The sequence below is a fragment of the Salvelinus alpinus genome, chromosome 11 (assembly GCF_045679555.1).
Source record: "Salvelinus alpinus chromosome 11, SLU_Salpinus.1, whole genome shotgun sequence".
NCBI classification, from domain to species: Eukaryota; Metazoa; Chordata; class Actinopteri; order Salmoniformes; family Salmonidae; genus Salvelinus; species Salvelinus alpinus.
This window is the reverse complement of record NC_092096.1, coordinates 30240680-30268564: the sequence shown is the minus strand read 5'-3', so window position 1 is coordinate 30268564 and position 27885 is coordinate 30240680. Positions and strand designations below refer to the sequence as shown.

General features: G+C 44.1%; 1 protein-coding gene across 1 annotated transcript in view; it reads right to left on the bottom strand.

Moving 5' to 3' along the window:
* Window positions 1–27885, bottom strand: part of LOC139533915 (fatty acyl-CoA reductase 1-like) — a 63129-nt gene that overhangs the window by 26116 nt on the left and 9128 nt on the right. The window contains exon 2 of the mRNA XM_071332404.1: window positions 10548–10816. Coding sequence (XP_071188505.1) covers window positions 10548–10775 — 228 coding nt within the window. The 5' untranslated portion in view covers window positions 10776–10816. The remainder of the gene's footprint in view (window positions 1–10547; window positions 10817–27885) is intronic.

The window sequence follows — 27885 nt, the reverse complement described above, 5'->3', positions numbered from 1 at the left end:
CGGGTCGGAGCGCTACTGTCATCAATCCATCGAATACAGAGGAAACCAAGCTGACAGCACCCCCACGCTCCAACGGGCACAGAGACACACACCGCATCATGGCAAGAAAAACACAAACACTTCAACAAAACATACCAGAGGTGCTTCCACACAAATGGAATGTTTCCATGTAAGAGAATCAGCATTCTACAGGCATCCACACCTCCTCCTTCACATGAATCACTTATTCCTTAAAGGAAACCTTATGGTGGTTTGATTCAGCCTGGTGACGATGTGTGTTTCAATCAGTTTCCATTCACAGTTTATCAAAGGGAGGAACACAGGGAGGCTGGGTAATCTTGATGAACACGATATCCTCTGTGTTATAGAGAACAGGCTCTTATCTATCCTGACATCAAAACCTGGAGCTTCTCAGAACCTCTGACTCCTTTAGAGGAAATGAAAATGGAGCTTTCTCATCCCAGGCAGATCAATAGCATGCAAACACACACACACACCCGCGCACACACAAACACACACACACACACACACCAAGGGCTAAGTCATTACACATGAACAAGTCAACTCTGACCCCCAAGCATACCATACTTTCATATTTCACAGCGACACTCTCTCTCTTTTCCTCTCGCTGTTTAAGCTCCATCCATCAACCACAAGTCCAAGACTGGAGAGCAGTAGGTGACCAATGGCTGTGCAGGTCTGAAGAGATGTACTCAGGGCTCTGTCTACTGCCTCCTCCAGGTCATTCATGTAGGGCATCTGTTAGAGTTGGAGACGTTGTGATTTGGTGTGCACCAAGGCACAAAAAGAGAAGGTCATCAATCATGCAGAAAGACCATCACATTGGATCAGCTAAATGCCTTGTCTAATACGCAAACAACTATCTAGATGTGGAAAGGGCAAGGCGCTTGGCAGACTCTTTATCCCTATGGGGACACCAGTGTGGGTTGCTGTGGTCCCCATTAGGATAAGAGCCACCACTGAGCATGTGCTAAATGCATGTCTGCCCTACCCTGATGGCTCTCCCGGCACTGTGCAATGTGCTAATTTGTTTCACAAACCAAGTTCATTTGTGGCCTAATTATACAGAAAACATTCTCTCTCTCTCTCTCTCTGAAGGGAGTCGTGGGTGTGTGGTGCCTACTGCCAGCCTCGCTGCCTCTCTGCCCCTCGTGCCACATGTCAACCAGCCTCAGATGAGGAGCGGCATGAAATGACTGGCACCGTGCCAAGTTGGCAGCCCAGGCCTCTCTCTGTCAAACTCCCTGTCTCTGGGCGGGACCTGTGTGTAACGGTATAGCCCTGGGTGGGTGAGTGCTCTCTGAACTGTTAGATCCACCATTTAAACAGAGCTCTACAGGGCCTTGTAATATACCTTTATGTATTGAAATGTAATTCCACGCAGTAAACAACACATCATACTATAGGGTGCAGTCATTGGACCTGGTTCAATAACACCTGGCCAGATGGGAGCAGCAGTGCTAGCCATAGACCCGTTTTACAGCCATAACCCACCAACAGTTATGCCCTGCCTGTGTTAAAGGTGATTACCCACAGTGAGAGCTGGCATTTATCAATGCAGGGAGACAGTTACAAGGCTATAAGTAGGGCAGGAACAAGTGGAAACACCAAGCTCCCTGTTAGGGAAGAAAGCAATCAGGCCTGAATACTAGTTGCAAAAAAGAGGAAATCGATAATGCAATGTGTTCGTGGGGGACCCATGCATATCCACGAGCACACGCACGTGCGCACACACACAAACACATTTCTCCGCAGTACCCTTAATGAGCTGGGGAGTTGAGAGGGCCTTCCCTCCTTCACTGTGGGTGACTCTTGAAACACTCATACTAGAGCAGGTACCACTGCAGTGTGTAGACTAGCCTTGTAAACACAGCCAGTCAATAAGTGTTACCCTGGATGCTCCCCAGAGGTACTTGGTCCACACCAGCCGGCCCATCCATCCCAGGGGCTCCAATAATTCAAGGATGCAATACCAGAGAAGATTAAAGTACCAGCCACTGTCACCACTGGTTTAGCACAGAGCACTGAAACAAAGGAATCCACAAAAGCAGACATTTCTAAATACATTATGGACGTACGTGGTTGTAGCCTTAATCTAAACGGAGGTTTTGTTTCCACTGGACAACGTGTAACCTCGTCCCCAAGCTCAATTGCTACCGCATATAGAGAGCCAGCTGGGGATGCAATTACTGACATTGAATTCAGTGAGGCATGAACGCTTGAGGCTATTTCAGTTATAGAGTGCCCTGAAATACTAATTGTCATCGTAGGTTTCTGTAAAAGTGTGTTAAATATCTAGGTGGAGTAGGTGCCTAATATGGAAATCTTAATATAGGCTGAATGCCAAGCTTGTAAGCTTTGTGGATTTTACATTGCCTGGCCAACATGCCTTGCTTCAATTTTACAACTCAGTTTTTCATCATATCATAGAAATGATTCAAATGTGTAAATGGCCGGTAAATGGCAGGTGCACCTTAAAGGAGCCAATGGATTATTAAGTCATCATTGGCCAGCTTTCCTCCACTCTAGTTTTTCCTGACCACAGAACCTGACCATCCATACCCCATAAGGACCCCGAGTTTTCCTGGTCAGGTTCTGTGGTCAGGAAAACTCGGGGTCCTTATGGGGTATGGATGTGGTAGTACAGTAACCTTTAGATGACTGGCTAGGTAGTCTGTCCTGGCTGTCATTCTGATCTGGCCCTACCCTCCCTCCCTGAGTAGAGACTAAACTCCAGGCCAATGCTTTCACTGCCACGCAGCTCCCCGGAACTTCCGCCGCAGAAAAAATATAGCGGACAGAGAGAAGCACTCAACAATCACAATCGACTGGTCGATTCCCAAGTAGCGCTGTGGCGGCCATGAAAATTTGTCAGCCAGTGATTGTCAAGCAAATAACTGTTGGTCTCACGGTAATTGAACGTTCATGAACATAAACTCATTTAGCATTTCCTGGCTTCCACACACAGCCTACAAGACACGGATGCAGACCTTTGGAACATCTACATTTGAAAAAGTCTAATAAATGTAATATAGCCTACACATTCACAATAAATCCATTATTTATTTTAGACAGGTCTAAAGAAACATGATATGAAGAAAATGTAGTCTATTTCAGAAGAACAGAATAGCATGCTCTGAGTTGTCCTTATGTTAGATACTGATGTGGCTATGCCATATGGCTGTGGGCTACACTAGTTCATTTACCAGACAAGATTTGCTTAGAATTTCGTGGCATTATTTTATAGTATGAAGAATACAATTGAACAAAGCTGAATAAAATACAAAGGATATTTTCTCCAAACGATTTTGAGCGGTTAACAAAGAAATAGGTACTTTATACCTATAGACAGACACATCGGGGACGCAACAGCGCGCATCCTTATCCAATAACGAGGCGCATATTGAAGATATTGGAAGAACTGTCCACATTTACTTTGTCAGCCAACAAGATGAGTAGGCCTAACGAACAGCAAAAGCACTAGCCTATGTCAATACTATGCTCCATAGTACAAAAGTTGACCTATTCTATTCTGTGCGAGAAAAAAATATTCCGAACATAGTCTGGGACGGATGCGATATATCCCAAATTAATACAACCACTAGCATCAAAAAAACTTTTTGACGCAATGAGGCTGACGCAACAGATCAGAACGTTTAGCTTAAAATGTTGATAAACTATGAGGCTATTTCTTCACATTATAAGCACAGCAATACGCACACGGCAGTAGGCTATAAGCGCTAATGGGAAAACAGCATTATCAAAAGTGACCACAAATATGATATGCAGGTAATGCTTTTATTATAAAGGTGCATTTTTATGGTGAAAATGTTCTTCCCCAAACTTGAAACTCACGCGCTGCATACATTATGTATGCCAGTTAAACTCCACATCCGTTGTAAAGCGGATTTAATGTGCTTCATTTTAAGAAGTTATTTGGCCACTTTAATTGTGATACAATCCTTATTAAAACATATAGGCCTATGGGCTAGGCTACATGAGGTGTGCGACTATGATTCGAAAAAGTCATTTAAAAAAGGCATTGTTTCTTATGCTGGGCCTCATATACAATTGATAATATATAATTCACAAGTGATAGGCTAATATTGCACCCATCAGACTATTCTTGATTTAGTCTTTACATACAGTTGAAGTCAGAAGTTTACATACACTTAGGTTGGAGTCATTAAAACTTGTTTTTCAACAGCTCCACAAATTTCCTGTTAACAAACTAGTTTTGGCAAGTTGGTTAGGACATCTACTTTGTGCATGACACAAGTAGTTTTTACAACAATTCTTTACAGACAGATTATTTCACATATAATTCACTGTATCACAATTCCAGTGGGTCAGAAGTTTACATACACTAAGTTGACTGTGCCTTTAAACAGCTTGGAAAATTCCAGAAAATTATGTCATGACTTTAGAAGCTTCTGATAGGCTAGTTGACATCATTCGAGTCAAATCGAGGTGTACCTGTGGATGTATTTCAAGGCCTACCTTCAAATTCAGTGCCTCTTTGCTTGACATCATGGTCAAATCAAAAGAAATCAGCCAAGACCTCAGAAAAAACATTGTAGACGTCCACAAGTCTGGTTCATCCTTGGGAGCAATTTCCAAACGCCTGAAGGTACCACGTTCATCTGTACAAACAATAGTACGCAAGTATAAACACCATGGGACCACGCAGCCATCATACCGCTCGGGAAGGAGACGCATTCTGTCTCCTAGAGATGAACGTACTTTGGTGCAAAAAGTGCAAATCAATCCCAGAACAACCACAAAAGACCTTGTGAAGAGGCTGGAGGAAACAGGTACAAAAGTATCTATATCCACAGTAAAACGAGTCCTACATCAACATAACTTGAAAGGACGCTCAGCAAGGAAGAAGCCACTGCTCCAAAACCGCCATAAAAAAGCCAGACTACGGTTTGCAACTGCACATGGGGACAAAGATCATACTTTTTGGAGAAATGTCCTCTGGTCTGATGAAACAAAAATAGAACTGTTTGGCCATAATGGCCATCATTGTGTTTGGAGGAAAAAGGGGGATGCTTGCAAGCCGAAGAACACCATCCCAACCGTGAAGCACGGGGGTGACAGCATCATGTTGTGGGGGTGCTTTGCTGCAGGAGGGACTGGTGCACTTCACAAAATAGATGGCATCATGAGGATGGAAAATTATGTGGATATATTGAAGCAACATCTCAAGACATCAGTCAGGAAGTTAAAGCTTGGTCACAAATGGGTCTTCCAAATGGACAATGACCCCAAGCATACTTCCAAAGTTGTGGCAAAATGGCTTAAGGACAACAAAGTCAAGGTATTGGAGTGGCCATCACAAAGCCCTGACCTCAACCCTATAGAACATTTGTGGGCAGAACTGAAAAAGTGTGTGCGAGCAAGGAGGCCTTCAAACCTGACTCAGTTACACCAGCTCTGTCAGGAGGAATGGGCCAAAATTCACCCAACCTATTGTGGGAAGCGTGTGGAAGGCTGCCCAAAACGTTTGACCCAAGTTTAACAATTTAAAGGCAATGCTACCAAATACTAATTGAGTGTATGTAATCTTCTGACCCACTGGGAATGTGATGAAAGAAATAAAATTTGAAATAAATCATTCTCTCTACTATTATTCTTACATTTCACATTCTTAAAATAAAGTGGTGATCCTAACTGACTTAAGACAGGGAATCTTTACTAGGATTAAATGTCAGGAATTGTGAAAAACTGAGTTTAAATGTATTTGGCTAAGGTGTATGTAAACTTCCGACTTCAACTGTACACTAAATAATATATGTGTGAAATTTGTTTTGATTTAGAATGGACCATTATCATGCAAACAGTGGTAGGGGAAAAATACATGTCATCTCTGCACTTAAATAGCGAATGGAGGACGCTTTTCCTGTGGTTAATTTTCATGCCAGCCAGGTAGGCTATACTCCTGTTGTAAAGATAAGCAATGTGCTTCATATTTGCTTAATATTAGGAATGTTGAGAAATAAATAAAGTAGGCCTAGCCTATAAAAAGCTGATGGGTTCCTCCTCTTTTTAATAGAGGCCATCACTCTGTTTTCTCATGCAATTGCATTGCCTATATAAACGTTGCACTACATGAGCTCATGGGCTCTTATGAAGTGTTTGATTGGTTTTGTAATTACATTTGCATTGATGTCAGAGTGATTTGAGGGACAATAGAGTGCCTAGTACCAGGCAGTTAGCAAGTTTGGTAACTAATGACCATCAGCAGCATCAGAGCTTGGAGAAGCCTAATTACCATGACTAAACGGTCACGTGGAATTTGACTGCCTTCATGACTCGTGACGGTCACTGCAACATCAATGTTGTATTTTGAGACCGGCTTGAATAAGCTAAGTAGCCAATAGGCAGAGGGTAGCATAATTTGTCTGATTCTCTGTAATAATGGTATGGGGAAAATAATGCATTTTATTTTGTAAAATGGTTTCTTGCATCAAACAACACACCAACATTTTCAGTCACCTCCTTGTCTGAAGGACAAGTGGATAAACAGTTAAAAAAAATATATATATATATTTAACTAGGCAAGTCAGTTAAGAACAAATTCTTATTTACAATGATGGCCTACCTCGGACAACACTGGGCCAACTGTGCCCCACCCTATTGGACTCCCAATCACAGCCGGATATGATGCAGCCTGGATTCAAACCAGGTACTGCAGTGACACCTCTTGTACCGAGTTGCAGTGCCTTAGAACACTGCGCCACTCGGGAGACCAGTTTAATATCAACCCCTGCACGTTTTTATCAAAAGTTTAATGGAATGTAGATCTACACTGAACACCACACATTGGCTGCTACTGTAGGGTGAATGATAGAACAGCTATTTCCATGTTAAAAAGTTATGGGATGCTTTTTCTCCATTGTTTTTGATGGTAGGCCACACTGGTAGGCCTATATTATGATCAAATAGCCACAGTAGCCTACTTGGCCACTATTATAACTAACATAAAGTAGGTACAGCCACAGTGTTCACAGTAAACACGTGCTGTAAATTGCACAGAATTTTCATGCTCTCAGCAGAACTGAAATTTGGTCAGTGCCAAAAACAAATAGACGGAACATTGCTCCAGGCATGTCCCAACAGACAGACCCGACTGGCACTGTGGGATGAGATTAAAACAGGAAAAGCACATAGCCTACACTACAGCCACAGGCTTTTTCTAAGAAATATACATCCATGTGGTTAGGTGTGTGGAGAGAGAGAGAGAGAGAGAGAGAGAGAGAGAGAGAGAGAGAGAGAGAGAGAGAGAGAGAGAGAGAGAGAGAGAGAGAGAGAGAGAGAGAGAGAGAGAGAGAGAGAGAGAGAGAGAGAGAGAGAGAGAGAGAGAGAGAGAGAGAGAGAGAGAGAGAGAGAGAGAGAGAGAGAGAGAGAGAGAGAGAGAGAGAGAGAGAGAGAGAGAGAGAGAGAGAGAGAGAGAGAGAGAGAGAGAGAGAGAGAGAGAGAGAGAGAGAGAGAGAGAGCGAGAGAGAGAGACCGAAATGTGTCTTCCGCATTTAACCCAACCCCTCTGAATCAGAGAGGTACGGGAGGCTGCTTTAATCTACGTCATCAGCGCCCGGAGAACAGTTCTTGTGTGGCTTAACTGCCTTGCTCAAGGGCAGAAGACACAGTATATCACCACGCCCTTGCTTCCCTGCTGCTCCGTCAGTCACACAATGGACCCTTCATTCAGAGCAAGACGAGGACAAAGAGAGAGATGACTGTTCTTTACCAAAACAAGAACAACACAACAGTTGTTCAGTAGAGGCCTGGTTCAACGCCCTCCATGCTCTCCTCCTCCTTCCCTCTGATAACTGAGTACAAGTTTGAACAAATATGGAAAGCCAACAAGTTACATTTCCACTAGACTGTTTGATAAGAGAGGTGTGGTAATAGCTGAGGTGTGGTGTTAATAAACAGGAGAACAGAAGGTGGGCAGTTCTGGGATGCAGTACACCAGGGCAGCTGTTCTGTTCTGGCCCTCCCTTGGTGAGATCCAGATGACTGCTGGAGTCAGCAACTAATAAGGTACACGAACACACACACACACACCACACACACACACACACACACACACACACACACACACACACACACACACACACACACACACACACACACACACACACACACACACACACACACACACACACACACACACACACACACACAGCATCCCTTCACAGATTACATGGAGCCATCTAGGTTCCACCAACCACATCCCACCAAACTAAAAACCACTCCTCTTCCACTGACCAATTCTCAATACAGAACATATTGGCCAGGTCATCACCCACTCAGACCCAAGCCCAGTCAGCAGAATTCCAGTAGATTCTCCTTCTTGCCCCTATAGCATTCCAGCATCCCCCACCTCTCCCACACAGATCTGCACCCTGACTCTAGAACACGCTGGGCTAAAGCTCTGTTTCAGCTCTAAATAAGGTTATTCTATGTGTTTCAGCTCTAAATAAGGTTATTATATGTCTAGAATATAAGAGAATAGCAGCCTATTAGTGGGAGAAGGCATGCAAAAAAGCCTCAACTAAGGCACCCTTACCCCTTATGCATATCTATCACACTTTACATTACATCCAATGCCCTGCAATTCACAGAACTCAACTAACCAGACAACAGCTCATTTATAGGCCTATTCTTTAATGGTCAAGGCATATCAGGAGAGAGTCAATTCAATCAGATGTCTATCTGGATGTCCTTTTCCAGGTCACAGCACCTTTGCCTGATAACATGCTTTTAACGAAGCCCACAGAGATGCTCGATTTGGCCGTTACCTAGCAACAAGTGTTCTGAGTGACATTCAATATCCATAAGGCCATACGGCATGAAGGGCGGCTGGAACGGGCAGAGAGCATTCATCCTATAGAAATCTCGTTTGTGAAGAAAAACCTCTGTCTAAGACGGATAATACAGAGACCATAATCTTGGCACCCAGAATCTCAAGTGCGCGCTGTTGTTAAGACTGTATGAGAGACTATGCAGACTGCAACAGTGACATGAATAAGGGAAAGGAGGGAAATGCTTTATACAGCCGTAGTTAAACACATTCCTTTGAATGGTCTGGTTTGATATGGCAGCCAGTCTGTTTCTTTATCCTGTCCTCCCTGTCTGTCTTGTTTGGCTGGCTAGTGCTGTCAACTTCACAAACAGACTACCGAGTTTGATGAACACCAAGTTGTTATCCTTTCTCTGGTGTGTGAAGACACATTCTGGGCGTTTGAATTCAAAAATCACAGCAGGTAGAATCTCTCTCTCTCTCTGTACCATTAACTGGTGCCTCCATTGTTGACAGAGTTAATTATCTGTGTGTGTGTGTGTTTTCAGTTAGAGTGCAATAACAACATCAGTAGCAGCAGAGAGTAAAAGAGAGCCCCGATGCTTCAGCATGCATTTGTGAACACGTCAATACTCTCCCAGTCTCAATCTATCAGAGTTCAGTCTTTTCCCAACACAGTCTTTTCCCATCCCATCCCTCTCTCCCTCCCTCCCTCTTTCTTTCTCTTCCTTTCTCTCTCGTCCCTTTATCTCTCTGTAGGTGAGTAGGCTCGTATGGTTTGGATGAGCTTAGTCCACTTGAACTTCACTGGCAACAGCCATAAAACAACATAAAACCATTTTAGATATTATTCATTGGGACATTTCTCTCACAACATCAAGCAATGTTTCAATAAACACAAAGCTGCGAGAATACAAAACACCTAAGCCAATCAACCTGCATGTGGCACAAAGCCAACAGGAAACAGATGAATTATACAGTTTGCCTTCACTTCAGATCAGTGCAGATCAATAGGATGACATCATGAGAAGGACCTTCTTTAGACTAGATACACCCCCTGGTAGAGTGTACTACAGCCTAGTGTACTATACAGCCTAGTGTACTATACAGCCTAGTGTACTACAGCCTAGTGTACTATACAGCCTAGTGTACTACAGCCTAGTGTACTACACAGCCTAGTGTACTACAGCCTAGTGTACTACAGCCTAGTGTACTATACAACCTAGTGTACTACAGCCTAGTGTACTACAGCCTAGTGTACTATACAGCCTAGTGTACTACAGCCTAGTGTACTACAGCCTAGTGTACTATACAGCCTAGTGTACTATACAGCCTAGTGTACTATACAGCTTAGTGTACTATACAGCCTAGTGTACTACACAGCCTAGTGTACTACAGCCTAATGTACTACAGCCTAATGTACTACAGCCTAGTGTACTATACAACCTAGTGTACTACAGCCTAGTGTACTACAGCCTAGTGCACTATACAGCCTAGTGTACTATACAGCCTAGTGTACTACAGCCTAGTGCACTATACAGCCTAGTGTACTACAGCCTAGTGTACTACAGTCTAGTGTACTACAGTCTAGTGTACTACAGCCTAGTGTACTACAGCCTAGTGTACTACAGCCTAGTGCACTACAGCCTAGTGTACTACAGCCTAGTGTACTACAGCCTAGTAGTGTACTAAAACTTTGAGTTGTGCCCCTCACCTTGCACTTCATCATGTCGCTGACCCGTTCCTGCATGGACTGTCCAGCCTTAGGCCTAACCAGGAGGTAGAGGGATCGGACGTCTGGACAGGACCGCAGCAGTTTCTCCACCAGCACCTTGCCCATGAAGCCCGTGGCGCCAGTGATCAGCACGTTCTTTCCTGCGTAGTAGTCAGCGATAGATGCCATGCTGCCGTCTGCCCCTGCCTCTTCTTCTGTCTTTTCCATCTGTGTAGCTCGTCCCGGTTCCAGCCTTCACAAGGCAGCTCCTAGAGAAAAAGATAGAGGGGTGGTGGGAGAGAGAATGAGAGAGAGAGAGAAGAAACGATAGAGGACAATTAGCTGAGGCTGAGAGAAAATTAGAACCGCACTAAACTCTGTTCAGACTCAGAGTCTCTTTACATGAGCAAACACTCATTTCTCTTGACATAACCTACAGTATATATTGTGTATGTATTAATGCTGAGTATTAGGTGACAGACCTGTAGAGAGAAGTAAAGCTGGGACTCACTGGGTGCTGGGAGTCACTTTGTTAATGACACGGTAAGTGGGGAGGACAAGAAGGTCACAGACACGCACAAGCATGTCTGTGATGTTATTGCGGATGTAGTGAAATTGTCACACCCTGATCTGTTTTTACCTGTCTTTGTGCTTGTCTCCAACACCCTCCAGATGTCGCCCATCTTCTCCATTATCCCCAGTGTATTTATACCTGTGTTCTATACCTGTGTTTGTCTGTTGCCAGTTTGTTTTGTTCGTCAAGCCTATCAGCGTTTTTCCCCTTGCACCTGTCTTTTTCTAGAAATGCTTGTGTTCCTAGCTCCAACAGTGCAGTAGTATCTAACAAAACATAAATCAAAAAGTAAAAGAATGGAATTAAGAAATATATAAATTTGAACGCAAAAAAAACGTTTTGAGCTAATAATGTAAGTAATAACACCAAAAAGAAATACTGCAAAGTTGCTTAGGAGCTAGAAGCAGAGCTGCCATGTCTATCAGCGATCATGAATATTCATAAGGCAATCAATCACAGCCTATAGCTGTAGTTAAGGTAATGCATCATTATTACCCCATTCAGAAGAGTGTCAGCCAGCTTAGGTTATAAGATAGTTTCCAAGCCAGTACAAAGAGCATCATTAACGCCTCCCTTCTCAGGGCAGTCATCCAGAGAGCCAACTACATATCGAGGTCAGCAATAGAGCTCGCCAGCTTGTAGTCCCAAAAACTGAAATGAGTTAGCATTTTCTACCTCTAGTTCGTTCAGCCATTCCTATGTAGGAAATGAAAAGGGATCGAATGGGGTTTTGGGATAAACACCGAAAATAAGGTCTGAGGTTGAAATAGGTTTAGGAGATTCAGTCATTTTAGCAGATGCTCTTATCCAGAGCGACTTACAGTAGTCACTGCATACATGTTCATACTGATCCCCCACGGGAATCCAACCTACAACCCTGGCACTGCATGCTCTACCAAGTGAGCCACACGTTTTGTTCTATGAGATAACATCAGTCAGTCAACATGACCTTGATGAACTATGAAGACTTTATGTGCTTTGTGATTGTTTTTATTACATAAATGCTTCAGAATTCACAAAAAGTGACGTTAGCTGATGAAGAGCATCTCATAGAACAAAACGTATAAGATCTCTTAAGCCTGTGTTGACCACAGAACTTATTTTGGGAGTTTATCCAAACCCCTCCAAAACCTCCATTCATTTCCCCACAGGCTTTGGCCATCGAGCCATGGTGGAGTTAGTCTCCGTTAGTCCCTACAAAAAGACACCATTACTATTGCTCTCAATGCCCTCACGCCTTTACCAGCAGGAGATATGAGGTGAACAACATCGCAGCACGATACACACATCTGTGACTGCTGCAGGCTAGGGTGGGGTGTGTGTGTACACGGGTGGTTTTGGTCTGTTAGAGCAGCACCCTCATGGTGTGTTTGAGGAGTCTCATCTCACATTCTATGCCAAGCATAGCACATATCCACACACAATGCTGCGCTAGGGTGGATGAAAGTATGTTGAATTTCATATTTGACTTGGTGATGGTAAAATGGTATGGTTTAAAAGTGTATTATTGATATCATGAATCTGGCATCCTATTTATAGGGTTAATGGTTGTTACTTCTAAAGATCCAATCAACCATGGACCATTTTTTTAATTTATTTCACCTTTATTTAACCAGGTAGGCTAGTTGAGAACAAGTTCTCATTTGCAACTGCGACCTGGCCAAGATAAAGCAAAGCAGTTTGACACATACAACAACACAGAGTTACACATGGAATATACAAACATACAATCAATAATACAGTAGATAAAATCTATATACAGCATGTGCAAATGAGGTAGGATAAGAGAAGTAAGGCAATAAATATGCCATGGTGGCGAAGTAATTACAATATAGCAATTAAACACTGGAATGGTAGGGTGTGCAGAAGATGAATGTGCAAGTAGAGATACTGGGGTGCAAAGGAGCAAGATAAATACATAAATACAGTACGGGGATGAGGTAGATTGGATGGGCTATTTACAGATGAGCTATGTACAGCTGCAGTGATCTGTGAGCTGCTCTGACAGCTGGTGCTTAAAGCTAGTGAGGGAGGTAAGAGTCTCCAGCTTCAGAGATTTTTGTAGTTCGTTCCAGTCATTGGCAGCATAGAACTGGAAGGAGAGGCGGCCAAAGGAAGAATTGGCTTTGGGGGTGACCAGTGAGATATACCTGCTGGACCGCGTGCTACGGGTGGGTGCTGCTATGGTGACCAATGACAGTATACCTAGCTTCACGTTGAAATGATGGTGTCCTTTGGACAAATCAGATGTCAATGTAGCCTACATAAACCCAACCTTACACCAAATGTACTTTCAAATACAGCTTGCGTTAGAAAAGTTAGAGGAGTTACTTTCAACTATTCAATGTGACTCTATTCAACATATCACATGCCTCTACAAAGCGGATCATTTCCTGTCTTCCTGGCCTGGCCTCAGTCAACCAGCCTGCAAAACTGGTGTCCTATCAGCCTTATAAACGATGACCATCAAATACTGGCACAAAGATTGGTCAGTGTTTAGAGGGGCCAGCCAAACAACCATGATAAGTGTTCAAGCTAGAGAAGCCATATGCAGGTTCTCTGTATCCTTCTCCATCTTCTCTCCTGGTCTCTGGGCCACAGGTTCTCTGTATCCTTCTCCATCTTCTCTCCTGGTCTCTGGGCCACAGGTTCTCTGTATCCTTCTCCATCTTCTCTCCTGGTCTCTGGGCCACAGGTTCTCTGTATCCTTCTCCATCTTCTCTCCTGGTCTCTGGGCCACAGGTTCTCTGTATCCTTCTCCATCTTCTCTCCTGGTCTCTGGGCCACAGGTTCTCTGTATCCTTCTCCATCTTCTCTCCTGGTCTCTGGGCCACAGGTTCTCTGTATCCTTCTCCATCTTCTCTCCTGGTCTCTGGGCCACAGGTTCTCTGTATCCTTCTCCATCTTCTCTCCTGGTCTCTGGGCCACAGGTTCTCTGTATCCTTCTCCATCTTCTCTCCTGGTCTCTGGGCCACAGGTTCTCTGTATCATTCTCCATCTTCTCTCCTGGTCTCTGGGCCACAGGTTCTCTGTATCCTTCTCCATCTTCTCTCCTGGTCTCTGGGCCACAGGTACCCTGTATCCTTCTCCATCTTCTCTCCTGGTCTCTGGGCCACAGGTTCTCTGTATCCTTCTCCATCTTCTCTCCTGGTCTCTGGGCCACAGGTTCTCTGTATCCTTCTCCATCTTCTCTCCTGGTCTCTGGGCCACAGGTTCTCTGTATCCTTCTCCATCTTCTCTCCTGCTCTCTGGGCCACAGGTTCCCAACAGTGTTAGCTGAAGGACTGGAACTACATCCCCCAAAGCAATGACCAAGATAACAGAGAAAATATAGAAAAACCTCCCTCCCTCCCTCAAACACACATCTCTGACCCTAACCTCTCTCTCCCACAGTGTGACTCTTTAAACACCCCTACAAAAGGGGGTCACGGTCAAGGTCCCTCCACTGATATCATGTCATTCCGGCTCTATGCTCCAGTAAATCGCGGAGATTCTTGGGAGACTAAAGGACCAGGGGGGAGGAGCTGGAGGTCACTATGGATTAGCTCCTCACAATGGATACACACACACACCAGCGGTCCAGCCAGGGCATTCCATCCAGGTCACAGCCTGCAGCCGCTCGCTCCTCTTCTCCCCATCAAGAAGTAGATTGGAGTGGGAGAGTGAAGGAGCTGATAGGAATAGAGGCACTCACACAGTATGGAACTATGGTTATCTATGATCTGTAGACCACCATACTCTCTGTGACTGCTTACAGTAGTTTGGGTCTATAGGGAGAGACTGGCTCCCCTGCCTTCACTAAACGTCCGCTCAGCTATGGTATGTCCTTCACCAAGGGGATGGACACTGACACCTGCTGCAATAGAGTCCAAGTCTTAACACATAAGGCTGGGGGAAAAGGGGAGCTGTCAATCACGGACATGCAGCTTGGAGCAAGGGAAGGTGAGGTTGATCCTGGCTCAGGATTAATCCCCAAACCATTTATCTGGTCGATAATGTGTATGATCGAGACTTAGAGGACTCAGCCAAAGTAAGGCTCTAGAGATGTCAATCTGTATTAACTTGATCCAAACTGCTCTGTCACTAAATGACAATATCATCACATTCCCTGTTTTGTAACCCTAAAGGATAAGTCAACTACTTGTTTGCTCATAAGTACGGTGTCTTCTTGACAAAGTACCATGTAGCCTCAGAAAGTCATTTAAAAGTTTCATAATGATGTTGTGAGACTTTTCTGCTACCAAAGTTACAACACAAATCCTCCTCCACTGCAGGATTTTCTAGTCAGGCATCCAGCTACTGCCGTTTCCTTTGAACGAGTGCTTTTCTGTGTTTTGCCTTGGCAGCTCCTCTCACCAGGAGGTCGGTGCCTGTTTTTGGAAGACAGCTGTTGGAGTCCCGGCGTTGCTCAGCGGTACTCTGCCACCGAGGGCCTTACAGCCTTTAAGCACATCAATCTGCCATTGGTCGGTCAGTAGAGTGGAGCCTTGTAAACCCAGACACACACACTACAGCCTCACTGGCTGCCCGCCATCTGAGAAATGAACACAGACCAAAGCCAGCTCAACAGAGAACAGAGAAAGAATCAGAAAGAGGAATACTGTGACTGTCGCCTTAATTATTGTCATTAGTCTACTAAGAACGGGCAGTGCCCAACATCACAAAAGAGAAGTCAGCAGCCTTTTTTACAAAAACAGCCACTCTCCCCGAGGAACCCGGGCCTTGGAGGCTGCTCAACCAAAGAGCACCACCCACAACAGTAAACACAGCCGCGCCGACCACCTGGGTTTCAGTCAGCAGCGGGCACCGGCTGCCAACAGCCCGAGCTCATCCAACAACCTGGCATTGTGCACTCCCTGGAACCCAGGCAGTACATAGGGGCCGTGCCCTACTTAGGAGCCCAACTATTCCACAGCCACAGACTGTCAGTCTGCCTGTCTGTCGTTGGCTAATGGGTCAAACACAGAGCTCTGTTTAGAGATTAAGATGGGTGACATTGATGATGAACGATGATTACTGTTTTCATGAGGCACAACGTTTACTGGGAAGGATGAGTAGGGTACAGCCTTGTGAATGAGGGCTTGCATTCGTAAAGCTACTTTCCTTCGTTTTGCAGGCCTACTGGTTTTGCCAAAAGAGGAAATGAGTTCTCTCTTTCTCTATCTTGCTATACTGTGCTCTTTGGCCTGAGGGGGTGGATGGTGGAGTAATATACTGGTCATTTGATTAAAGAAGTGATTAACATTTCAACAAATTACACCTTAAAGAAAAAAAGATGGATGAACCTAATCCTGTGGTTTAGCCTGCGTATGACTAGAGGGGAAATAAGCTAGATGAGAACGCTAACAAGCAAACTAAGAAGCACAATGAGTTGGTTTTTAGCCCAGGACCCACATCAATTTGAAGATGGTGGAAATTCAGTGGACCGCTAACAGGTTAGACTGACATTCCCTGACAATCCAATGCTGGCCATTCACCATTCCCAGGAGACACAACAGTGTCAGTAACCCAGACACAACCCTCCACTGTTACTGAAGCTTCCATGTCTTGGGCCTTTCTCAATGATGCATCATCATTACATGGAACAGCAGCCTCTACTTCCTGCTATCTAGGTCATAATACTGTAAACAAAGATCACTTTGAGGTCAAAACACAAAGCAATCCACAAAAGCCTTTCACCAATAAGTGACAGTCAAGGGCTCTCGTTGGAGATGACATATTATTTACCCACAAAGATATTCTGTCAGGAGTTTTTCCTGCTTTGTTTTTTGTTGCCTTGCATGTGTGGGCGTTTAATTGCCAAAATAGTTCGATTTAATTGCATTAGCTGTGCAAAAAGCTTTAAGCTCTTTCTTTTATAAGCCTATATGTGATTATTTTAATGTAATAATCAATTTAATTTAGTAATTTCCTTTCTAGTTTTCCCTCCCCTCTATAGATACACAGTAAACCTGGGCTATGGAGACGGTTGTTCTTTTATGATGTCACATTTCCAGTATGGTGCTTGGCCCATAGACTCACACTTTGCTGTTTCCACAAGCCTACTGTCAGATTCAGGTGTCCTCTATGGAACTCATGCACCGGTAGCTTGATTGTGTGTATATCATTACGTTATCTGTGATCTAAAGGATTCTGTAATTACACTACCCCTGACAGTGAGTGACAGAGGCTGGGTACATGGTGTCTATTTGCCTTTGGTACAGACCCAGACCTGGCCTCTGCTCACTGTACTGCATCACCCTGGTCTGGGTCAGACAGGCCAGGCACAGGATATCATGGTACCTTGGCACCAGTCCAAAGCCCCTATATGGTGAGTGACAGCTACCACAGCTTCCTTGCTTATTAGCCAATATGATCCAGGATATCTGTGTCCATTCTAAAGACAACCCGCCTAACGTGTGGGTATAACGTTTAGGGTTTAATCATGTTAAAATGGGGGGCGCTAGAGAGCGTGCTATGGAGTAGACGTGCTTTGCTAGAGCACCGCTCTATTTTGAAACAAATTCGTATTTATCTTAACCTCTCACAACCTATAACTTCAAACAAATATGACAAAGGGAAAAGGCACCAAAAAAGGGGGCGCTAAACAAGATCATTTGAATGAGATAGACAACGAATCAATTTCAACGTCGCCGACCCACGAGGAGCTTCCAAGAGTTCCACACAGATCCTACTCAAAGTGACATACTGGCGGCCATAAACTCACTAAGCAAGAAGATGGACACAAGGTCGGCTGATATCTCAAAGAGTCTTGGGACTTTGGCCGAAACTGTGAAGGCAACTAAGGGAAGGGTGCATGAAATTGAGCAGACGACAGTCGATCACGAGGCCAGGCTACAGGACATAGAGAAACAGTGCACAACGTTCAAAAATGACAACAAAACCCTGAAGGCCCGACTGGAAATGCTCGAGTCGCATTCAAGACGCCAGAACATCCGAATATGTGGGATCCAGGAGGAGACTGAGAAAGGAAAACCCGCTGAATTTGTCTCGGAGCTGATACTGGCATTGCTGGGGAGTGAACATTTCAAAACGGCCATCCTCATCGACCACGCACACAGATCTCAGGCAACGGGGCCAAGGGCGGGCCACCAAGGCCATTCATTGTACGGCTGCACTATCCCCAGACCAGGGATCTCATCCTCAAGCTGGCTAGTCAACAGTTCCCCCTTAACTACAACGGAGCCCGGGTGTCTTTCTACCCAGGTCTTACCTTGGAGGTGAGGAACCAACGGAAAGAGTATGAAGAGGTACGCAACAAATGCAGGTCGGCCAACATCCGATATGGATTCCTCTTCCCAGCCCGGTTTAAGGTGACAGTCGAGGGATCAACACGTACGTTTGACAACCCAAAAGAGGCCGATCTGTTCTTGACAAGCAAGCTCCCCGGCTGAGGATATAGAACGACTAAATAGCAAAATACAGGCCAGGAACGTGTTTGAATTTCCGGCCTATGTCTTTTCGATCAAAAGATCAGAAATTGGGACTTATATGATAGGTGAGATGTTGTGGCTAATATAGCATTGTTTAGCATATCATGTTTTAGCGCCACTCACCCCCTAACGTGAGAGTTAAGTTAAGTGTTATTCAATATTAGTTTATATGCGGAGCATCTATAGACGACGAGTTAGTTCAAGCTGTATGTCTAGACACCCTAAGGTTTGTGTGTTAGCCAAGGAGTGCTTTGTTTGGGGAAGTCACTCAGTAAAGGGACGGGAAGGGGGATGGGGTCTGTGTTTTATGTTCACGTTTATTAATACAGGTGGCATGACAAGCTCCCGCACGGCGGGACGTTTTTCTTCTGGGTTTTGTATGACAGCAACAATTTGCTCTAAAATAAGAAATGCCACATAGTGACAGAGCACAGAGTAGACCAGGTGGAATAAAGATAGTCAGCTGGAACTGTAATGGCTTAGGGCATGTCGTGAAACGAGCTAAGGTTTTTTCTCATCTTAAATCACTGGGTGCTGACATAGTGCTTCTTCAAGAAACTCATATTAAACGCTCCGCGCAGGCCAAGCTACGAGTCGGCTGGATCGGTCAGATATACCAGTCTAACTTTGATGCAAAAGCGAGAGGGGTAGCAATCCTGATAAGGAAAAACATTCCCTTTGTTTGCTCATCCTCGATTTCAGATCCTAATGGTCGGTATATTATTGTGGCTGGTACACTGAATTCGAAACCAAAAACCTTGGTCAATTTATAGGGACCCAATTTCGATGATCCATTATTTTTTCAAAGGGTATTTAAGGCCATACCAAATATCTCGGATATAAGTGTTATTGTTGGAGGTGACTTTAACTGTACGTTAGATCCTCTTTTAGATAAACAGCTATCAAGGTCACTTCAACAGTCAAATGCCAGTGTCTGTCTAAATACATTGATGACAAACCTTAACATTGTCGATATTTGGAGACTGACGCACCCAACAGACAGGGATTATTCTTTCTTTTCATCAGTTCCTAAATCATATTCCAGAATTGACTATTTTTTGTTGGACTCCAAACTAATTTCAGCAGCTGAGTCGGTTACCTATCACCCTATTCTAATTACGGACCACTCTCCTCTGTCGAGTTTCAGCACCATGGACAATGTCGACAGGTCGGCGACCGTGGCGCCTAGACGAATACTTGTTGAAAGATGAGGCTTTTTGTCAGTATTTGAAGGAGCAGATTGCCTTTTTCCTCGGAACTAACGACACGGGGGATGTTGACGACTCCACCCTTTGGGAATCTCTAAAGGCTGTGATTAGAGGTTACATTATTTCTTATACATCAGAGAGGAAGAAACGTGCCAACACTAGGCTGAAAGAAATTGAAAGAGAGTTAGGGGAACAGGAGAACGTTTTTAGGGCGAATTCCTCGTATACAGTCCTTGAAAAGATCACAAAGTTAAAATATGAATACAATACCATCCTTTCGAAACGGGTGGGCTCTTTACTTGCTAGAACGCAACAAAGTTATTTTGAACTGGGGGACAAACCACATAAATTATTAGCAAGACAGCTAAGGCATGTACAGGCATCTAGAGCTATTCACAAAATAAAAGACAAGAAGGGTAAAATAGTAACAGATCCGCAGGATATTAATAAATGCTTTGCGCAGTTTTACTCAGAGCTATACCAATCAAAATGCGATACTACTGATCCACAAACTATGGAACGCTTTCTCGCTGAATGTGAACTTCCTAAACTAGACAGGGGGGCAGCTGCTGCACTCGATGCAGGGATAACTTTAGAGGAAATTAACACAGCGATAGCACAATTTCCAAACAGCAAGGCCCCTGGGCCCGATGGATATTTAATAAAATTCTATAAGAAGTACTGCGCCAGTCTAGCTCCACTTATGTTGCGAATGTTTAATGCCAAACTCCCGCAAACACTGTATGAGGCTACAATAGCACTGATCTTGAAAAAATATAGGGATTCCATGGAGATGTCGTCGTATCGCCCCGTGTCGTTACTCCCCATAGAAAACAAGGTGTTGACAAAGATATTGGCAAACCGATTGAAAAAATATATTTCCGACATCATACACCCTGACCAGACAGGTTTTTATCCCGGGCCGACATATATATACTACAATTTGAGACGCCTTTTCAACGTAATGTATCATGATCATAAGGTTGAGGCAGTGGTAATAGCTCTTGATGCAGAGAAGGCGTTTGATCAGATTGAGTGGAAGTATATGATGTCGGTTCTGGAGCATTTCGGGTTTGGAAAGGAATTTATTAATTGGATAAGAATTATTTATGCACACCCAATGGCGTCCGTGGTAACCAATCAGGAAATGTCGCAGTCATTCCGCCTGTTCAAGGGGTGCCGACAGGGGTGCCCTATTTCGCCTGCTCTCTTCGCTATAGCCATGGAACCCCTTGCTACTCGCATTCGGGCATGTACCGATATAGCTTCTGTTAATATAAAAGACACACAGCACAACATTTCCCTATATGCAGACGATGTTCTTTTGTTTTTGTCCAAGCCTAAAACTTATATTCCACCCTTACTTAACTTGATAAACACATTCGGCTCCTTCCCTGGCTACAAGATAAACTGGCAAAAAAGTGAGCTGATGCCAATATCACGGCCTGTGGATATGCAATTTCTGCAATCTACTCCGTTTAGAACAGTGAGGGACAAGTTCACAAGCCTTGGCATTGTAGTAACAAGAGACCTTGATCAGCTATTGAAAGCGAATTGGGACATGAAAATATATCAGCTTAAACAAAATATAGATTTTTGGAAAACTCTGCCTATTTCATTGGTCGTCGTATAAACGCTATTAAAATGGTTGTCCTACCCAGGTTTCTTTACCTCTTCCAATGTCTACCCAATTTCATACCACAAAGCTATTTTAAGAAACTGGATTCAATAGTAACTCCATTTTTATGGGATAACAAGGCAGCCATAATTTCAAAGAAGCATTTATGCAAGTACAAGATAGGGGGGGGCTTTGGCCTTCCTCACTTCAAACTGTATTATTGGGCTGCTAATCTGAACATTGTGTCTTTCTGGAGGGAAAGTTTACCTGCGATGAGACAGAAGGATATGCCTTCATGGCTTTTGATTGAGCAGGCCTCCTGTCAACGTTCCTCACTCCCTGCACTTGTTAATAGCCCATCATATGTGAAAAAATACACTTATGACTCTAATCCAGTCATTTGTCATACGTTTAGGATCTGGAAACAGATTAGGGATTTTCTTAACATACCCACTGTTTACATAGACAGCCCAATTTGCCTGAATCATGCTTTCCACCCTGCATTGGATATTATGGTGTTTTCACAGTGGAGGGAGAAGGGGCTCACAACAATTAGTAATCTATACATAGATGGTCAGTTAGCTTCATTTCAACAATTACAGGGAAAGTTCAACATGCCAACAACACATTTTCTCAGATACCTCCAAATCAGGAATTTCTTAAGGACACATATCCCACAGTATGGCATGAAGCCAAATAGTCCTACATTAGATAGCTTGATCCTTGTCAAACCCCATTCAAAAGGGTCGGTCTCTAGACTGTATGATGTGCTACAGGCCCACATAGAGGTATCCACAGACACCATTAAAAGGGCTTGGGAACAAGAACTTGGTTCAGAAATCTCAGATGAGGACTGGGTAGAAGCTCTCAGGAATATAAACCACAGTTCAGTGAATGCCAGACACAACCTTGTACAGTTTAAGGTGATACACAGGTTACATTACTCAAAAGTAAAACTGCATAAAATATTCCCGGACACCTCACCACTGTGTGAGAGGTGCAAGCAGGAGGAGGGGACGTTGACCCACTTATTCTGGACATGCCCTAAGTTACATGCTTACTGGGCTCTCATTTTTGATTACTTATCTAAGGCCTGTGATAGAGTTCTAGCCCCAGACCCAATGATCGCTCTGTTTGGTACAGTTGATGGGAATAACCAGGAAGGGAAAGCTGTCTCTCTTTGTACTCTATTAGCCAAAAGGCTCATATTGCAATTTTGGAAATTGGAGACTGTACCTACCTTTGAAATGTGGTTACGGGATTTAGGGAATGTAATACATATGGAAAAGATTCGATACAATACCTCCAATAGAAGTCCATTGTTTTACAAAATATGGCAGCCGATACTGGATAAATGGTCTAGTCCCACTTCATAACTGGGCTGACGATCTGCTGCTACTCTGTGCTGTACTCCACTCAATATTTACTTTTGGCTTAACTACACTGCTTGTAATGACTATATGCTGTCTTCTTATACATGTACCACCTAATAGGATTTTGTTTTATTTTGTGTGTGTGAGTTAACTTTTGTTTTGTCCTCTAAATTGGCCATCCCATTCAACAGTACAATGAATGTCATTGTTTGTATTGCTGTCTTTTTTATTTCATTTTTATTGGAAAATAATAAACATATTATAAAAAATATAAAAAATCATGTTAAAATATTGAATATGACAGTAATAATATATCATACATACAGTAAAATACAAGCCTATATGTTCACGTATTTCAGTAATGGACACATCCACTCAATCGCATGACATTTTGAAAGCCACACAGACCAAAATGATGTGATCCCATGAAAACACACACACGCACTGGTAGTCCTGTCCACACACACTCTGGTAGTCCTGTTCACACACACACACACACACACACACACACACACACACACACACACACACACACACACACACACACACACACACACACACACACACACACACACACACACACACACACACACACACACACACACACACACACACACACACAGGTAGTCCTGTTCACACACACAAGTAAAATGTCTGTGACATAAAAAAAACACAAAACCCCTGCATGCCTTTTACAGGCATTACATAATTAAACCATGCTACAGCAAACACAGGAATAGTCTTGGTCCTACATCACATCAGGAAGCGGGGAGTCACTAGTAGAACATCCTGCTGTGTATAATAACTAGTTGGAGCAGTCATTACCAAGGTGTTGGCAGCCCAGTCCCACCCTAGGCTGCCACACAGAGACAAGGTGCTGATGGGAACAGGCCCTAATTCACACCAAAGACTCATTACTAAGATGGTGAACAGTTAGCATGTCAGGCTAACAGGGGGCTGCTTAGTTAGAACCCATTCATCACAGGCTGGGACTGTGGACCAGTGACTCAATCCCCTAATGTGGAAAAAGGGATATCGTTGCAGCCATAACCACCGACTTCTCAATGTTTCCTGCATCACTGCAGGAGCTTCAAATCAAGTGTTTTTAGATCTGGGATGACTGATCAATAATTCACTTATTCCATTTCTCCCTGTCAACTGATGCCTATATGATAGATTTCTACTATTGACATGAAGGACGCATGAAAGTGAAGTCTATTTCCAGCCTTGACTTGAGTGACAGGCCCCGAGTAATCATGAGACCAGACTGAAGTCAGGAGTCATGACCCAGGCAGACTGATTAGTTTAATCAAGCATTGAGTGGAGAGTCGTGTTACAGTGAACAGGAGATGGAGGGACATGGACATGTGCACAACAACACATCAACGTACTACTACACACTAAATGATGGAGGGGCCTTGATCGCTGCCAGCACGGTCTATAATGAACGAACATTGGGTGTCATTGACAAGCTGTCTGTATTCCATCTATTGGTCTTACATTGTGACTATAGGCCATGATAAGACCAGGAGTTTTTAATGTTCAAGTCACCAGGTACCTAATAGGTAAGATGGAAATAGAGGGTTGAAAGTAAGAACCGGGAGTTTTTCCTGACCACAATCCTAGTCCAGAAGAAGTTCAAGTTGGGAGGCTTCAGATGGTAAAAAGCAGGAAGGGGGTTAGGCTAGATCAGGGATGGGCAACTCCAGTCCTTGGGGCCGGAGAGGTTTCACACTTTTACCCCATCCCTAGAAAACACAGCTCTTTAAACAAATTGCATTCTAAACTGAAAACCATGATTAGTTGATTTTTGTAGTCAGGTGTGTTAGCTGGGGCGAAAGTGTGACACCAATCAGGCCCCCGAGGACTGGATTTGCCCATCCCTGGGCTAGATTAAGACGCGGGAAAATTATATACCACTCCCAGGCAGATTACAGTATTTTAAAATATTTATTTCCTTCCATGAACTCGACACACAAGAAGAAAATCTCCCTGGATGCATCCAACAAACATAGACACGATGTTCTAACACGTAGCATTAGCACACAACCATCTGTAAAGTAGAGGTACAACCTATAAAAGCTCACAGATATCAAGGGATATGTAGGCCTATTCTTCTTTCACAGAAGAACAATTCACAAAGGAATATTTTTTATGTCGGTTTTTATCCTTTTAATGCCAAGAGCGCCAAAGACAATTTTCCATTTTGTGTTAACCTAATGGACAAAAAAGTTTTCTTTCAAATCTAACTAACTAGATTTTGGGCCGGGAGTTGTTGTTGTGTTCATTTGGTTGTTCGGGGAAAAGAGGATACAATCAGCTTTGACCTTCTGCTGGGTACAAGGCTGGTCGGAGTGAGAAATTAAATAAATGCTGCTCTTACAGCTCCCAGCTGTCTCTAAGGTTATTCTCAGAGACACCGCTACTGCTATAAAGTCTTGTCCCACTTATCTCACACTGTGAAAATATTCCAGGGTAAGACATTCTTGAGACATTCAGGTGAGGGTAAGACATTCGTGAGACATTCAGGTGAGGGTAAGACATTCTTGAGACATTCAGGTGAGGGTAAGACATTCTTGAGACATTCAGGTGAGGGTAAGACATTCTTGAGACATTCAGGTGAGGGTAAGACATTCTTGAGACATCCAGGTGAGAGTAAGACATTCTTGAGACATTCAGGTGAGAGTAAGACATTCTTGAGACATACAGGTGAGAGTAAGACATTCTTGAGACATCCAGGTGAGAGTAAGACATTCTTGAGACATCCAGGTGAGAGTAAGACATTCTTGAAACATTCACAAGGATGTCAAACCCTTGCGTGTGTCGTCACATGGACTATTTGGCTCTATCATTACCGTATAGAGAAGCTGTTAGCCTATAGCATACTGGGCTATAGCCATCATTTGGGATAACATCACTGCCGACATTTAAACAGTCTCATAACTCAGGCACGCGCACACACACACACACACACACACACACACACACACACACACACACACACACACACACACACACACACACACACACACACACACACACACACACACACACACACACACACACATTGGCCTCCTGGTCTCCATTCCCTCTCTTAACCCATTTAACCCAGTCTAGAGATGGAAAATCACTACCTCTTCTCAATGATGCTTTATGATATTCTGTAAACAGAATACCCGTGTTCTTTCCCAGTTCCCACAACACGGCTCTGGTCTGAAACAGCCAACAGGTCCACAGACATCATAGGGAGGCAGCTAGTGTTGAATTTATATCCCTGCTTTGAGGCGTAAATGTTCCATCAAATGAACTGTTAACAGTGTGTCAGGCAGCTGGGCAGCCCCCCGCCCGCGTCTCCCCTTCCCATCCAAAGGCCATTCATCCTTGGGGTCTGACAGGTCCCCTCCTTGATCCCTTGCCTCCCCTGCTCATAAATACAGGGACTGGGTACAATGGCCTTTAGTGCTGACACAGCGGAATCTGGGTCTCCCATGAGGGATGTGGGTCAGGTGCAAGAACAGCGTTTGCTTCCTTCCTCTTTCCTCTGCCTCATTTGTTCTCCTCCCTTCTTCTCCTCCTTTCTTCTTGGTATTTTCCTCTGCTTCTTTTCTCTTCTATTGTCTATTTCTCTTGCTCTAATGCTATTTAATGATCCTTCCTTCATTCTTTTGAACTCATGACAAAACGTTTCCTTATAAGAGGGTCTTCAGACTTATAAGACTTTTCACAAAAAATACCCATGTCTTCTGTATACTGCAATGTAAGCTTGCGAACTTGGTGTCAGTAAACGCCGGCAAAAAAGCGTAATGAAATTATTGCCAGCAGAGCTGGTTAGGCTGTTTTGATGTTATCCAGAGGTAAACAAATCATCAGTCAAGTGTGCACTCTGAACACTCCGAGAGCGAAAAGAGATGGGTGGGGTTAAAGCTTAAGAAGGTGTGAACGATGCTGAGTGGGTGTAGACAAAGAAGAGCTCTTCCCTACATACCAAAACATTCAAAGGCCATTTTCTCAAAAGTGAGTTTACAAGTTTATCAACTTTCAAAGCAGAATTACTTTCCCGTAGTTCCTAAAAAATGCAGTGTATGATATACCCTTTTGTAGCTCTGAGTCTCTACTTTTATCAAATGTAAAAAACACAATTTCAAATTTTGCTACATAAGACCGAATCCAGGTGGTGAGTCACATATAAAGTCTAGTCCGGCAGGCCTGGGCAACTCCAGGCCTCAGGGGCCTGATTGGTGTCACAGTTTTGCCCTATCCCCAGCTAACACACCTGACTCCAATAATCAACTAATCCTGATCTTCAGTTAAAAATGCAATTAGTTTAAATCAGGTGTGTTTTCTAGGGATGGGGGAATAGTGTGACACCAATCATGTCCCCGAGGACTGGAGTTGCCCAGGCCTGTGTGAATGTGCATAGGGTCAGTGCAAGATAGAGAGTGCAGATAGTTTGGGGTACCATTAATTGACTATTTAGCAGTCTGGACATTTAGCAGTCTTATGGCTTGGGGGTAGAAGCTGTCTCGGAGCCTGTCTCTGAATTTTTCAGGCCTTCCTCTGACACCGCCTGATGTAGAGGTTCTGGATGGCAAGGAGCTTGGCCCTAGTGATGCACTGGGCTGTCTGCACCACCCTCTGTAGCACTTTGCGGTCAAGGGCAGTACATTTGCCATACCAAGCGGTGATGCAGCCAGTCAAGATGCTCTCGATGGTGCAGCTGTAGAGGATCCGAGGGCCCATGCCAAATCTTGTCAGCTTCCTGAGGGGGAAGAGGTGATGCAGTGCCCTCTTCACGACTGTGCGGGTATGTGTGGACCATGTCCTTAGTGATGTGGACGCCAAGGAACTTGAAGCTCTTGACCCGTTCCACACCAGCCACGTCGATGTGGATGGGGGCGTCCTCTCCCCTCTTTCTCCTATAGACCACGATCAGCTCCTTGGTCTTACTGACGTTGAGGGAGAGGTTGTCGTTTTGGCACCACACTGCTAAGTCACTGGCCTCCTCCCTGTAGGCAGACTCATCGCCGTTGTTGATCAGGCCTACCACCGTTGTGTCGTCAGAAAACTTGATGGTGTTGGAGCAGTGTGAAGTGAAATTGAAATTGCGTCATCTGTGGATCTGTTGGGATGGT